General features: G+C 35.5%; 1 protein-coding gene across 2 annotated transcripts; it reads right to left on the bottom strand.

The window, feature by feature from the left end:
* Window positions 1-9,970: 9,970 nt before the first annotated feature.
* Window positions 9,971-14,009, bottom strand: LOC141667930 (uncharacterized). Of its 2 annotated transcripts, XM_074474575.1 has the most exons (8): window positions 13,676-14,009; window positions 13,395-13,547; window positions 13,223-13,318; window positions 11,212-11,289; window positions 11,026-11,100; window positions 10,859-10,936; window positions 10,653-10,781; window positions 9,972-10,508 (listed from the first exon to the last, which is right to left on the bottom strand). In XM_074474575.1, exons 2-8 carry the CDS (start codon window positions 13,545-13,547, stop codon window positions 10,335-10,337), a joined length of 783 nt encoding a protein of 260 aa, XP_074330676.1. In that variant the 5' UTR covers window positions 13,676-14,009; the 3' UTR covers window positions 9,972-10,334. The 2 variants fall into 2 exon arrangements, with proteins under 2 accessions (XP_074330677.1, XP_074330676.1); XM_074474576.1 differs by lacking the exon at window positions 13,223-13,318 and having other exon boundaries at window positions 9,971-10,508.
* Window positions 14,010-16,479: the final 2,470 nt, after the last annotated feature.

Below are 16,479 nucleotides of genomic sequence, written 5' to 3'. Positions count from 1 at the left end.
TCGATAAACACCCCTATATTAAGTACACCCCAACTTTATAGCCAAACACCCAAATATTTATAGCACCCCAGCTTTTTTCTTAACACCCCAATATTATGTACACCCCTGGTTAACACCCCCACTTTTTTATATAACACCCCTATATACTTTACACCCCCAGTTTATCGCGAAACACCCCTATATAAAGAACACCCCAACTTTGTAGCTAAACACCCCTATATTGTAAGCACCACAACTTTCATTTTTAACACCCATATATTTATTACACCCCCGGTTTCTCGATAACACCCCTACTACTCACACCCCAATATTATTACCACCCCCCATTATTTGACCCAGCACCCCAATATTAAGTACACCCCCAATATTATCCACACCCCCGTTTTATGGTACTCACACCCCAATATTTTCCACACCAACAGTTTATGCTACTGACACCCACAGTTTATGGAACACCCCCATATTTGTAAGGCACATGCAAGTTATTCACATTGCCACATTGCAATTCCACCAGGTCATAATCGAGACAGTGGAGAAAAACAACACACATACAGTAAATTAGTAACTAGATCCTTTAAAATAAAATCAACTCAATAACCTACTAAAGTTGATCATACACACCATATTACCATCATGCAACATTATAATTTCAAAAAATAAATAATTAAAAAGAAGCAAACTTACCCAGTTAATCATCATTCAAGTTTTTGTAGTTGTATGACGTGGGAATATTGCTGTATTCGGCTGTAGGATGAAATTACATCAGACTATAAGAAACTAATTTGCTACGCATGTAGGGAAAGAACAAAAAAGTGAACATGAAGACACTTACTAGATTTAATTTGGCTTTATGCTTTGAATCGTCAACCAAGAGTATGTTGGCTACATCATCATATCCTATTTCACGGAGCTTTCTAGTTTCCTTGCACAATTCACCTTCTTTTGAACGAGTACAGTTGGATTGATCCTATAAACAATTATCACAAATAACCATGCAACTTGGTTACACGCCACAGTAAAAAGCATCCTAGAAGAAATTAGAGCAAAAAATTGTAATTGACCTACCCAAATAAATTTCAATTCTATCCTAGTAGAAAAGCTTATAATGGCGTTTATAGACGGTGTCACGGTTTTCCTGCATTACACAAATAAATTTCAATTCAAGCCTCGTAGAAAAGCTTAAATCATTAAGACACAAATTACTAAAAACAAAATATCGACAAGGAAGATAGACATGTATATATTTCACATGCAACGAGTTGAATAGAAATTTATTTCAACATGAGAAAGAAAAGCACATACTCCATCTTTGCTGACCATATGCCTACATCAAACCTCTCCAAGAAAACTTCAAAAACTCTTCACATTGTGGCCTCTTGATAACTAAGAAAAACAAAAAGTAATCCAATTAAAATTTATGAGTCACCTGATTTCATGCAAAGAAATTTGAAAAAAAAAATTCATAACATTTATGAGTCACCTGATTTCATGCAAGCTTCCGTTTGAGTTTTCAGAATCAGATGGAATATATATTGGTATGTAGTTTTGAAATCCATTATGTGGCATTCCGTGTAAAATACAAGCAAGAACTCCATTTATGTCAAGTACTAGAAGTTTTCTTCTAGTAACAATGGCTCTATCCGGGCCCGTGATCTGACAAGGAGAGGTCTTCTCGGAAATGACATCTGAAACAATTGTTGGAGGAGCTCCTGTTGAGGAGGAGATGGTGGAGGTCTTCTTACGCCTAGCATATGTTGTACCAAATTTATTTTTTCTTTTCAGGGAGGGAGATGGTTTTGGCTGTGGTGACTTCTTAGTCCTCTTACGCTTAGATTTTAAAGTGGAAAGCACTTCCATTAAGGGTAAATTTTCATCTAACTTGTCTTCCTCTCCATGTCCATCCATCTCATCTGCCTTGTCTTCCTCTCCATGTCCATCTATATCAAAGATGTTGTCATCATCATGGCATTGCTTCTTAGAGAAAACGGCATGCTCCAGCCTTGCCAATCTTTCTTCATAGATTACAGAATTACATGTGGAGCAGCGTTGTTGTCCAGACACAAACTCTGATGGTTGTCCAGACACAAACCCTGATGTCAACTTTTTCTTGCACTGTTTCCATGCTTGGTTCAACTTCTTTTTGGTCCATGCTGACATGGACTGGTTTACCTTTATCAATGCATTCTGGATATTTTTGCTGGAGAAAGAAAATCTGAGAAGAAACCAAATATTAATCAAGAAGTAGCACAGCATAGAATACAGGTCCTTGAAAGTTACAATATACATACCTTCAAAAAGTAAACACAACCTCCAACCCCTGCATTCCGTCTATCTCTGCCCTTCGTCCTTATTTGGTAATCCTTGATGGAATTGAGGAGACATTCAAGGATATATTTTCCCCAATTGTATTGTTTGGCAGATTGTACAACAGAGAGGGCTTTATACAACTTTCCACTGGGAATGATTTTGGTTGATGGGCAAAAGAAATTACCTAATGCAATAAGCAAAAAGGTTTCCTTAAAGTCGAGATCAGCTTGTTTAAAATTCTCTAAATCTGATATTAAATCCATGAGTTTTTTTCCCACCAAATTTAGCCTTGAGTCTTTCTTCTTCCTCATCCGAGATAGATACAGGAATTGGAATCCCCTCTGCCGGGATTCCTAAAACCCTACCAATATCTCCGGCCTTGACATCAGCCCCAAATACGGAGCATGAGTTGACTTCAAAGTTATCTAAAAGTGGTTTAATAAGTTTAAATTCCATTTTAACGGCCTGAAGATGTTGAAGGCATCCAAATCCCATCTCCTCTACTGCTTGCATCAACTTTACATTTTCTTGTATCATTTCCATTACTTTGACTAGTCCTTGAGGGCTGCAATTGGATTTCAGCACTGCCTGATGTTTCTTCATATCTCTGTATAGAACATTACTTTATAAGTTGAGACACAAAGCTCATAACCCCCAAAAAGATCATTTGATCAGTAATAATTCTGGTAATAACCGAAATCAGATAGCGCAGAAAGCATTACTTTATAAGTTGAAAATACTATAACGTAACATGGATATATTGCGATTAAAGTCGACTGGCTTCTCGAACTTTACAGAAACAGAGACAGGCCTCACATCAAGACTATCATCCAAGTGAGTGACTGCAATTTTACGAGAATGTGAAGACTACTTTGCAGCGTTCCTGGTACCTGATTTTATGAGTACTATCCTATCAATAAAGTGGTATGTACTTTGTTAAATATCACTCTCTAAATATAATCTGATCATCTTCTATCAGGTGATCATCCATGATATATTTTTCAACTTCGATAACATGAATAGAGCTATACAATTGTTCCACTACAATTACAATTACTAGTTCTCAATTTTCATTTTACTTTTCGTGTTCTAATAATCAGCAATGCAATCAGAGAATGCAAACAGAGCTAACAGAGAATCAGAGTAACGAAACTTCTTGCCTGCTATCTTTCTTGCTTGAAAGCTTCAGCCATCTTTTTCTCAATTTCTCCTCACTGTGTAAATACCTGTTCTTCTCTCCTCACTGTAATTACCTGTTCTCCTAAGCGGGTCCTTTCTTGAGGAAATCGGGGGGGACTTGCTTTGATTTAATTTAACGATTCTGGGCCTTTAACATAGTTGGCCCAGTTCTCCATTTATCTCTTCTAGATTAAATCAGGTTAAGCCCAAATTCTTTTATTGAATTGTCATATCTTGACTCCTTTCCCAGCCCAACTTGTCTCTTATTTTAGTTTTTTTATATAATTATTTTATTTTATTTTGTCAAAATAAATTAGATAACATTATTCTTTTAATAATTATATGTATATATGTGTGTACATATTTAATTTTGTTAATATTTTTAGGACTACTAACATAAAAATCATATATTTCTCAAGTAAATTTCAAGATTTTAAGTAATCGAAATAGAACGGGGCGGGAACATCGGAAAAGAAATGAAACTTATTAAATGTTGTACGACTATAAATATTTATAAAATATATTTTATACCATCAATAATATTTTAAATATAAATTAAAATATTATGCATGAAGATAATCAATTCGGTTATATAGGGGTGTTCTTCAAAAAACTGCGGGTGTACTGTATATAGGGATGTTATTGGATAAACTGCGGGTGTAGGGAATATAGGGGTGTTTAGCGATAAACTGGGGGTGTACAGATATAGGGGTGCTAAAAAAAGCTGGGGTGCTTTAAATATTGGGGTGTTCAGCTAGAAAGTTGGGGGGTACTTTATATAGGGGTGTGCTTCAAAAACCTGGGGGTGTAATGTATATAGGGGTGTTTTATAAAGAAATTGGGGGTGTTAACCGGGGGTGTACAGAATTAATACTTAACACCCCCATTTTATCGTGAAACACCCCTATATAAAGTACACCCCAACTTTATTTTCCAACACCCATATATTGGTTACACCCCCAATTTCTCGATACACACCCCTATATACTTTACACCCCCAGTTTATCGCGAAACACCCCTATATAAAATACACCCCAACTTTTTAGCTAAACACCCCTATATTTTAAGCACCCCAACTTTCGTTTTTAACACCCATATATATTTATTACACCCAAGGTTTCTCGATAAACACCCCTATATTAAGTACACCCCAACTTTATAGCCAAACACCCAAATATTTATAGCACCCCAGCTTTTTTCTTAACACCCCAATATTCTGTACACCCCTGGTTAACACCCCCACTTTTTTATATAACACTCCTATATACTTTACACCCCCAGTTTATCGTGAAACACCCCTATATAAAGAACACCCCAACTTTGTAGCTAAACACCCCTATATTGTAAGCACCACAACTTTCATTTTTAACACCCATATATTTATTACACCCCCGGTTTCTCGATAACACCCCTACTACTCACACCCCAATATTATTACCACCCCCATTATTTGACCCAGCACCCCAATATTAAGTACACCCCAATATTATCCACACCCCCGTTTTATGGTACTCACACCCCAATATTTTCCACACCAACAGTTTATGCTACTGACACCCACAGTTTATGGAACACCCCCATATTTGTAAGGCACATGCAAGTTATTCACATTGCCACATTGCAATTCCACCAGGTCATAATCGAGACAGTGGAGAAAAACAACACACATACAGTAAATTAGTAACTAGATCCTTTAAAATAAAATCAACTCAATAACCTACTAAAGTTGATCATACACACCATATTACCATCATGCAACATTATAATTTCAAAAAATAAATAATTAAAAAGAAGCAAACTTACCCAGTTAATCATCATTCAAGTTTTTGTAGTTGTATGACGTGGGAAATATTGCTGTATTCGGCTGTAGGATGAAATTACATCAGACTATAAGAAACTAATTTGCTACGCATGTAGGGAAAGAACAAAAAAGTGAACATGAAGACAACTTACTAGATTTAATTTGGCTTTATGCTTTGAATCGTCAACCAAGAGTATGTTGGCTACATCATCATATCCTATTTCACGGAGCTTTCTAGTTTCCCTTGCACAATTCACCTTCTTTTGAACGAGTACAGTTGGATTGATCCTATAAACAATTATCACAAATAACCATGCAACTTGGTTACACGCTACAGTAAAAAGCATCCTAGAAGAAATTAGAGCAAAAAATTGTAATTGACCTACCCAAATAAATTTCAATTCTATCCTAGTAGAAAAGCTTATAATGGCGTTTATAGACGGTGTCACGGTTTTCCTGCATTACACAAATAAATTTCAATTCAAGCCTCGTAGAAAAGCTTAAAATCATTAAGACACAAATTACTAAAAACAAAAATATCGACAAGGAAGATAGACATGTATATATTTCACATGCAACGAGTTGAATAGAAATTTATTTCAACATGAGAAAGAAAGCACATACTCCATCTTTGCTGACCATATGCCTACATCAAACCTCTCCAAGAAAAACTTCAAAACTCTTCACATTGTGGCCTCTTGATAACTAAGAAAAACAAAAAGTAATCCAATTAAAATTTATGAGTCACCTGATTTCATGCAAAAGAAATTTGAAAAAAAAAATTCATAACATTTATGAGTCACCTGATTTCATGCAAGCTTCCGTTTGAGTTTCAGAATCAGATGGAATATATATTGGTATGTAGTTTTGAAATCCATTATGTGGCATTCCGTGTAAAATACAAGCAAGAACTCCATTTATGTCAAGTACTAGAAGTTTTCTTCTAGTAACAATGGCTCTATCCGGGCCCGTGATCTGACAAGGAGAGGTCTTCTCGGAAATGACATCTGAAACAATTATTGGAGGAGCTCCTGTTGAGGAGGAGATGGTGGAGGTCTTCTTACGCCTAGCATATGTTGTACCAAATTTATTTTTTCTTTTCAGGGAGGGAGATGGTTTTGGCTGTGGTGACTTCTTAGTCCTCTTACGCTTAGATTTTAAAGTGGAAAGCACTTCCATTAAGGGTAAACTTTCATCTAACTTGTCTTCCTCTCCATGTCCATCCATCTCATCTGCCTTGTCTTCCTCTCCATGTCCATCTATATCAAAGATGTTGTCATCATCATGGCATTGCTTCTTAAAGAAAACGGCATGCTCCAGCCTTGCCAATCTTTCTTCATAGATTACAGAATTACATGTGGAGCAGCGTTGTTGTCCAGACACGAACTCTGATGGTTGTCCAGACACAAACCCTGATGTCAACTTTTTCTTGCACTGTTTCCATGCTTGGTTCAACTTCATTTTGGTCCATGCTGACATGACTGGTTTACCTTTATCAATGCATTCTGGATATTTTTGCTGGAGAAAGAAAATCTGAGAAGAAACCAAATATTAATCAAGAAGTAGCACAGCATAGAATACAGGTCCTTGAAAGTTATAATATACATACCTTCAAAAAGTAAACGCAACCTCCAACCCCTGCATTCCGTCTATCTCTGCCCTTCGTCCTTATTTGGTAATCCTTGATGGAATCGAGGAGACATTCAAGGATATATTTTCCCCAATTGTATTGTTTGGCAGATTGTACAACAGAGAGGGCTTTATACAACTTTCCACTGGGAATGATTTTGGTTGATGGGCAAAAGAAATTACCTAATGCAATAAGCAAAAAGGTTTCCTTAAAGTCGAGATCAGCTTGTTTAAAATTCTCTAAATCTGATATTAAATCCATGAGTTTTTTCCCACCAAATTTAGCCTTGAGTCTTTCTTCTTCCTCATCCGAGATAGATACAGGAATTGGAATCCCCTCTGCCGGGATTCCTAAAACCCTACCAATATCTCCGGCCTTGACATCAGCCCCAAATACGGAGCATGAGTTGACTTCAAAGTTATCTAAAAGTGGTTTAATAAGTTTAAATTCCATTTTAACGGCCTGAAGATGTTGAAGGCATCCAAATCCCATCTCCTCTACTGCTTGCATCAACTTTACATTTTCTTGTATCATTTCCATTACTTTGACTAGTCCTTGAGGGCTGCAATTGGATTTCAGCACTGCCTGATGTTTCTTCATATCTCTGTATAGAACATTACTTTATAAGTTGAGACACAAAGCTCATAACCCCCAAAAAGATCATTTGATCAGTAATAATTCTGGTAATAACCGAAATCAGATAGCGCAGAAAGCATTACTTTATAAGTTGAAAATACTATAACGTAACATGGATATATTGCGATTAAAGTCGACTGGCTTCTCGAACTTTACAGAAACAGAGACAGGCCTCACATCAAGACTATCATCCAAGTGAGTGACTGCAATTTTACGAGAATGTGAAGACTACTTTGCAGCGTTCCTGGTACCTGATTTTATGAGTACTATCCTATCAATAAAGTGGTATGTACTTTGTTAAATATCACTCTCTAAATATAATCTGATCATCTTCTATCAGGTGATCATCCATGATATATTTTTCAACTTCGATAACATGAATAGAGCTATACAATTGTTCCACTACAATTACAATTACTAGTTCTCAATTTTCATTTTACTTTTCGTGTTCTAATAATCAGCAATGCAATCAGAGAATGCAAACAGAGCTAACAGAGAATCAGAGTAACGAACTTCTTGCCTGCTATCTTTCTTGCTTGAAGCTTCAGCCATCTTTTTCTCAATTTCTCCTCACTGTGTAAATACCTGTTCTTCTCTCCTCACTGTAATTACCTGTTCTCCTAAGCGGGTCCTTTCTTGAGGAAATCGGGGGGGACTTGCTTTGATTTAATTTAACGATTCTGGGCCTTTAACATAGTTGGCCCAGTTCTCCATTTATCTCTTCTAGATTAAATCAGGTTAAGCCCAAATTCTTTTATTGAATTGTCATATCTTGACTCCTTTCCCAGCCCAACTTGTCTCTTATTTTAGTTTTTTTATATAATTATTTTATTTTATTTTGTCAAAATAAATTAGATAACATTATTCTTTTAATAATTATATGTATATATGTGTGTACATATTTAATTTTGTTAATATTTTTAGGACTACTAACATAAAAATCATATATTTCTCAAGTAAATTTCAAGATTTTAAGTAATCGAAATTGAACGGGGCGGGAACATCGGAAAAGAAATGAAACTTATTAAATGTTGTACGACTATAAATATTTATAAAATATATTTTATACCATCAATAATATTTTAAATATAAATTAAAATATTATGCATGAAGATAATCAATTCGATTATATAGGGGTGTTCTTCAAAAAACTGCGGGTGTACTGTATATAGGGGTGTTATTGGATAAACTGCGGGTGTAGGGAATATAGGGGTGTTTAGCGATAAACTGGGGGTGTACAGATATAGGGGTGCTAAAAAAAGCTGGGGTGCTTTAAATATTGGGGTGTTCAGCCAGAAAGTTGGGGGGTACTTTATATAGGGGTGTGCTTCAAAAACCTGGGGGTGTAATGTATATAGGGGTGTTTTATAAAGAAACTGGGGGTGTTAACCGGGGGTGTACAGAATTAATACTTAACACCCCCATTTTATCGTGAAACACCCCTATATAAAGTACACCCCAACTTTATTTTCCAACACCCATATATTGGTTACACCCCCAATTTCTCGATACACACCCCTATATACTTTACACCCCCAGTTTATCGCGAAACACCCCTATATAAAATACACCCCAACTTTTTAGCTAAACACCCCTATATTTTAAGCACCCCAACTTTCGTTTTTAACACCCATATATATTTATTACACCCAAGGTTTCTCGATAAACACCCCTATATTAAGTACACCCCAACTTTATAGCCAAACACCCAAATATTTATAGCACCCCAGCTTTTTTCTTAACACCCCAATATTCTGTACACCCCTGGTTAACACCCCCACTTTTTTATATAACACCCCTATATACTTTACACCCCCAGTTTATCGCGAAACACCCCTATATAAAGAACACCCCAACTTTGTAGCTAAACACCCCTATATTGTAAGCACCACAACTTTCATTTTTAACACCCATATATTTATTACACCCCCGGTTTCTCGATAACACCCCTACTACTCACACCCCAATATTATTACCACCCCCATTATTTGACCCAGCACCCCAATATTAAGTACACCCCAATATTATCCACACCCCCGTTTATGGTACTCACACCCCAATATTTTCCACACCAACAGTTTATGCTACTGACACCCACAGTTTATGGAACACCCCCATATTTGTAAGGCACATGCAAGTTATTCACATTGCCACATTGCAATTCCACCAGGTCATAATCGAGACAGTGGAGAAAAACAACACACATACAGTAAATTAGTAACTAGATCCTTTAAAATAAAATCAACTCAATAACCTACTAAAGTTGATCAGACAATAGCAAGTATTAACATGAAAATCACTTGAATGAATAAACCGTAAACTGCATATAATACTTCTTGTCTAAACACCAACAATCCCATACTAGGGTTCCATAAAAATCCTAACTCATAAAAGTTAGTTCATAATCAAAGTATCAAAACAATCCCAAAATAGCCAACACATGTTCATAAGAAGAGATAAATAAAAGATAAGAGAAAACAAAGCCAATTGAATGTCTTCAATGGCTGAATTCTTCTTCGTTGATGGGGAACACCTCAGTTCTCCTCAGGCAACAGCTTTTTATCCAGAGTCTCCCTTATAAGGATGTGCCTTGCATTGTTCACATGCTCCTGAGGTAATAACAATCAAAGTAAATCTAAGTAATGAAGATTAAACTATACACATGCAAATAACTAAAATGTTCCTTATAAGGATGTGCCTTGCATTGTTCGCATGCTCCTGAGGTAATAACAATCAAAGTAAATCTAAGTAATGAAGATTAAACTATATACATGCAAATAACTAAAATGTCCTTGCCTTTGAGAAAGGTAATCTAATTCCTTTCAACCAAGACTCCATACTCTTAAGCATGAAAACTCCACAATCAGAACCATTCTCTTGCTTCAGATTATTCGTCACGAAACAAATTTCCCAAATGGACTTATTAATCTCGTGACGATATTGCAAATGTTGCAACTGCAGCAATTACCAAAAACAGGAAACAAATAACAAAACTAAGAGAACAAAATGTTGGAACTGCGACAGTTAACAAAAAAAGCCTTTTTCTGGTAAAAAAAACAGGAAACTAATAGACAAAAGTAAGAGAACAAATTCATGTACCAACAGATAAACATGCAATCGGTGTGTGGAATGGAGAGGATACAAAGAATCCATGATGTAGATTTTGTGCTCCTCAAATATAACGTGAATCGAGAAGAAGTGATTCTCATCGATTACCCCAATGTGAGTCTGCATAATGTGAGTTTGCATCAACTAAACTATGCTATAAGTTCTCTTTACAGTCAGATAAAACCAATAAGATTTACCTTTTCATTGCCTGCACAGTGAATGGAGTGCTTAAAGTGAAAATCGAGGCCTGCACTGCGCACATTAGCACCCCAACACTACAAGATAACCAACTAAAATCAACATCAAAACAACTATAACAAAGGGTAAAAACAAGCTGATGGTGTGTAGAATCGTTTTGACTTACAAGTGGAGAAATAATGTAACACTTATGCTCAGTATTCAACTCACGTTTGAGGATTTCACAAAAAGATTCAACAACCTGTGCACAAATAAGGAAAGCCAATGATTCTACCTTGAGTGATTGAGTTCAAAAAAACTAGTTAAAAAAGTAGTTCTAAGAAACATTGAATCATTGAGTTTAAATGCTTACGTCTGTGCCTAGTTCAACCTCTCCTGAAAATCGGTGTTCAGCTACATTCCAATCATCACGTCGATATTTTTTATCCTCCTGATAAAAGAAATATGACTAGTTAAACATTTAAGGACTAAAAGACAAATAAAGTTTCATAAAGGGAAATAATTGACAAATAAAATTTCGGCTTAATTGTACATTTGCCCTTAAAGTATCCGGGTCTGTACACATAAACTCTTAGATTAAAAAAATGGATAGACTTGCCTCTAATATATGAGCAGTTGAACACCACAGAAACGTGGCTTACAATACAGAAACGTGGCTTACAATCGACACTTATGCAACTCATATTATAAATCATGACACAATCTCCAAAAAACACTGTAACTCAGATATTTCATAACCCTCCTCTTATGAAATAAACATGGATATAATGTGGAGGATTATGTGGCTCACTGCTATTCAATGAAAAATTACAAGAAAGGGTATTCAGGGATCATATATCCTATGAATAATCATGAATTATGGGAAAAATCGCAGTATATCCCAACACACATTATCAGACCCCCAAAAATTCTCAAACAAACGGGAGGCCTCAGAAAAAGAGAAAGTTATCGCAAGGTGAAGAAGCAGTTATAAAATATAAGGATGGTGCCAACATTCTAAAAAGAAAGAACCAACTCACTGTGAGGTAAATTTCATGTTGAATATTATTAAGCATATTATATTGTCGTACTAATAATAATTCACTTGCAATGGCCAGGTGTGGCTCTTGTCGAAAACTAGGACATAATAAAAGAACTTGTCAAAAGTCTGCTGAAATAGGGGAGTCTAGCGCAAATTCAAGGACATCTGAAATGGAGGTAATTGCTGAAGCTTCACCAAAGACAGGACATGTGATGGAGCCTCATGTTACAAGTATACAGGAAAGGAATGTGGAAAGAGCTCCCTGGAATTTCAATGTTAACACAGCTGAACTCCAGAACACTTATATTGGACCTATGAAGCTTGCCAAAACTCTGCCAGTGAGAAAATCAGGGTACAAGACAACAGTTGGTGGGGTAGTGGTTAAATCTGTACCATTTTCTCGAAAAAATGGTGCCAATGTGATAACTAGTAGCCAATTGAAAGAAGCACTTGCAGTAGCGAAGGCGAAAATTGGAGAAGGGATTAACAAAAATTTGACAATGGAAAAGGAAAAGTAAAAGAAGCACTAGGAATTATTTTGATCATTATGCTCATGTACTGGTTTATTTTGAGCAGTTTGATCATTTTGGTTATTCACGGTGCTTGTTACATTTAAACTGCTATCTTTTGGTGTACTTTAATGCTAACTATGTTCATGGTGCTTGCTCATATGAACACAACATTTTATATATTTAAGTGGTATTTTGGTTATGGGTGTCCAATCTCTCTGTTTCATTAAATAGAGATTCTTTGTAACTTCATTACAAAGCCAACAAAGACTCTGTATTTCACGCAAGAACAGGGGGAAAATGCAGTTTTATTATCAAGATAATGTGCTATATTGCACACTTCTGATTGCAGTTTTTAGAGACAGAGTGTTGTTGCTCTTAAGAGACATGATGATTTGGAAATAGTTGTGTTGTACAAATACTAAGATAAGTTCCTGCTGTAAATATGCATTGCGCAGGTACACTATCGGCTTTTTTTGATGTGGATTATGGGAAGCTAATAAATATTAATATAGCTTTATTCAGTCTAAAAAAACACAAAAAGAATAGAGAGGGAAGAAGAAAAAAGAGGAGGGAAGTGATTAACGCTAATTGCCGCCAATATTGCATACACATATGTACATGGAACTGTAGAACGCGTGCAGGACTCTCTCACTCTCCAACAAGTTAATGCAGTTCTTATTCCACCAGAAAGGTTGTAATGTTCGGATCCTCAAACATTACAGGTAAGTCTATCCGGGTTTTTAATTTAAGGGTTTATGTGTACACGCATGTTTAATTTAAGGGCCAATGTCTAATTAAGCCTAAAATTTCACAAGGGGAAAGAATTGAACCCTTGATGTCAACAACTTCTCGTAATCAACATTGCTCCAATTTAATTCTGAAATGATTTTAGCCAAAGAACCGAGATGAAATCGCTTCTTATACTCCTACAATCACCCCAAACAATAAGAATCCAAAATCAATAACAACAATTCAATTGACTTGCAAAATTTAAAAACATACCCATTTTTCCTTAGCAAATTGGGTTCGTGCAAATTGTTGAATGTTTGATGTAACATTTTGTAGTAGAGGATCTTCATACACAATTGTAGATTGAACACCAGCAACACCAGACATGGTAGATTGAAGGTATTGTCTCAATTGGGACTTGTCCATCTAGACAATTCACAATCACAACAATTAACAAATATATAATTGACATACACAATTCACAATCACAACAATTAACAAATATATAATTGACATACACAATTCACAATCACAACAATTAACAAATATATTACCGGCGAGGGATAGAGAGAATTGCAGAGCGAGGGATAGAGCGAGTTGGTTACTTATGTTGTAGAGGATTACTGGAATGTTTGGTTCTCGGGTGATTGAAGTCGTTTTATAAGTTTTGTAGTGTTTGTTGTTTGTTAATGATTATGGATTTATGGTTTGTTTGATCGATTTTATCTGTGAGTCTGATGTTGTAAGTTAGTAATGGACGTAGAAGCTCGATGTCTAAATGATTTTGTTAAGTAGTGGGACTGGACTAAAATTGGAAGTTTCATCAACACTGTTATGGTTTCGTTAGTGATCAGACACGGGTGTTATTTGTTGTTTATTGTTAGCACTCTTTAGTTGGTCTAGTGATATCTGATTTTGTGAAGTTAACATTATTATTTATTTGTAGGTATGAATAAGATGGTTTTGTTGTTTATTGTTTATTGTTAGCAATCTTGATAATTAAAATTATTTAATATTCAGAAAATTCCATGAAATGTAATTTAAAACAAGAAAAATCTTTTTAATTTTATGTATTATATGTATTATATAGTTTTTAATTTTATTTTTTTAGTAATAAATTATAAATAAATTTTTATAGTTAATATTATAAAAACAATATTGTCAAAATAATCAACTTTAAAAAATGTTGATTTCATACTTGAAGCAAAATGTATGTAAAGATCAAATTTTATTTGCATAAAATTAATTAACACGAAAAAAAATGTATAAAAATATGTGCGATATGATAAATATGTAATTGATTTAATTTAAATATTTTTGATTAAATTTTATATTTCATGAATTATTTTTCTAGTTTTTATACTTTCATGAACTGATTTTCCAGTGGGCTTAGGTACACTGGATTCACTTTGATTGATATTGGGCATTTGGGCTCAATGTATCATTCAGTTTCATGACCCTAATCTAATTTCACCGACCCAACAATATACTCTGCTTTTGAATAACATGGAGACTATAATCTGGGAAAATAATCTTAATCTGGGAAAAGCTATGCATATTGTTTCGAGGGGGAGGGTAGAGGAGGTTGGCATCCATAATTATGAGTGTTGCTCCACTCGGATATCGAGGTTGGCATCATCAAATAAGTGGTTAGGCATCAAATCTCCTTTTATTCAATGGCCATTAAGAGGAAAAGAGGTGAAGACCAATTCTCCACAACCGAAGGGAATTCAATTCAAATTAAAGGAAGGTGGAGGGGAAAGCAGAGCAAGCGGAGGAGAGGAGAAAGGGTAGAGGGAGTCGGAGATAATTATTCCAAGCGGAGCAAGCGGAGGAGAGGAAAAAGGGTAAATACGGTATGAATTCAGAACTGGATTTTCATGCATGTTAATTCATAAGTTCAGTTAGTAATATTTCTTAAAAATAGCTCTACATGCATTTCTAGATGCAAACTCATCCATTAAACTCTCGAAATAGTCTTCGATTAGTAGCCTTAATCTCCTATTGCAGTTCTATTTGTAGTCTTGTAATTCTCGTTGATTTTATTGTTAAGAGATTAAAGATAAAAGTTGATTTTAAAGAGAGTAAAGAGTGTTGGATAATCTCAAACTATTTATATGTTTCTATCATATAAATAGTTTTATATGTAAGTTGGTGTTTGGCTGAATATTTTCTAGCATGTAGTTGGTTATCTGCTTTTACATTGTTTTAATATGTAAGTTATCTCAGTAAATGAAAAACACCAAGTTCTTGGCATTCTTGTGCTGTATCTGTTCTCCAGTTTATATCGACTAATTAAACACATTTCGATAAAGAGGAGTTAACAGCATTCCGTAAAGGTAGAATTGAGAGGGACATCCAAAAAAGAAAAGTATATAGAAATGAATGGGACAGATTCATCAAACGTAGTAAAGTTATTTGAGGTTGGATTCTGACATCTACATTGTTTGGCCATTCATTTGTAGGTTACTTTGGAGGAAATAGTGGAAGAAAGTAGTGAGTGTAATAGTGTTTTATATTATTAAAAGTTACTATTTTGGGAATGTATAGAATTGAGAGGGACATCCAAAAAAGGAAAGTATATAGAAATGAATGGGACAGAGGGAGTAGATAACTAAAGAAAATTCGAGTAAACATTTAACCCGAATGGGTTTATTAAACCCAAGCGGGTTTAGTAAACTTAAACGGGTTTATTAAACCCATTCGGGGTTACACGTAAGCAGTGAACTTTTACGGGAAGTGAACTACTGTGTGCAACTCTCTCTCTGCTCCTGCCCTCTTAATCTGTCTCTCACTTTATCACTCTAAGCTACTGGCCTCTTTCTCTCTCTCTCTAAGCTCCTGGCCTCTTTCTCTGCCTCTCTCTCTCAAAGCTCATGCCCTCCCTCTCTCAAAGCTCCTGCTCTTTTACTCTGCCTCTCTCTCTCACTCTCTCTCTCTCGATCGCACAGCTCAGAAAAATGGAGGAATCAGAAGTTGAGCTTCCTATTAGGGTTGATAGAATGGTCCACAAAATATTCCGATTCAGAGATGCGCACACCCTTAGAAATAGGTGGTTCTTCATCTTCTTCCAATGTGCAAAGGACATGTACTCCTGGAGCAACGCATTATGTAGCTCCTCTTGTTCGATTTTGGAAATTCATATACCCCTCCAAGAAAGAAATTAGAATTCTCATCTCCTATCGATAAAAATAAGAAAGCACTTCCACAATTAGTAAACAGGCGGCTTTTGTTTCAACTGGAATTTAGAAGGATTTTTCTTGTTTTACATTACAACATAGCGGACAATGTGTTTTACCTCAATGGCCAAGTACTATCCATTTGTTTGGAGGATGTTCTGTTTATACACGGTTTGCCC

Source organism: Apium graveolens, chromosome 6 (assembly GCF_009905375.1).
Source record: "Apium graveolens cultivar Ventura chromosome 6, ASM990537v1, whole genome shotgun sequence".
Classification (NCBI taxonomy): domain Eukaryota; kingdom Viridiplantae; phylum Streptophyta; class Magnoliopsida; order Apiales; family Apiaceae; genus Apium; species Apium graveolens.
Note: the sequence above shows the minus strand (reverse complement) of the source record. Positions and strands in the feature narration are given on the sequence as shown.

What these genes read in the sequence shown, in the direction of transcription:
- LOC141667930 (XM_074474575.1), bottom strand. Translation starts at nt 13,547, where the DNA reads ATGGACAAGTCCCAATTGAGACAATACCTTCAATCTACCATGTCTGGT. An exon ending in AGGTTGAACTAGGCACAGAC is followed by an intron (nt 11,101 to 11,211) that starts GTAAGCATTTAA and finishes ATTTGTGCACAG; the next exon opens with GTTGTTGAATCTTTTTGTGA. An exon ending in GATTGCATGTTTATCTGTTG is followed by an intron (nt 10,509 to 10,652) that starts GTACATGAATTT and finishes TAATTGCTGCAG; the next exon opens with TTGCAACATTTGCAATATCG.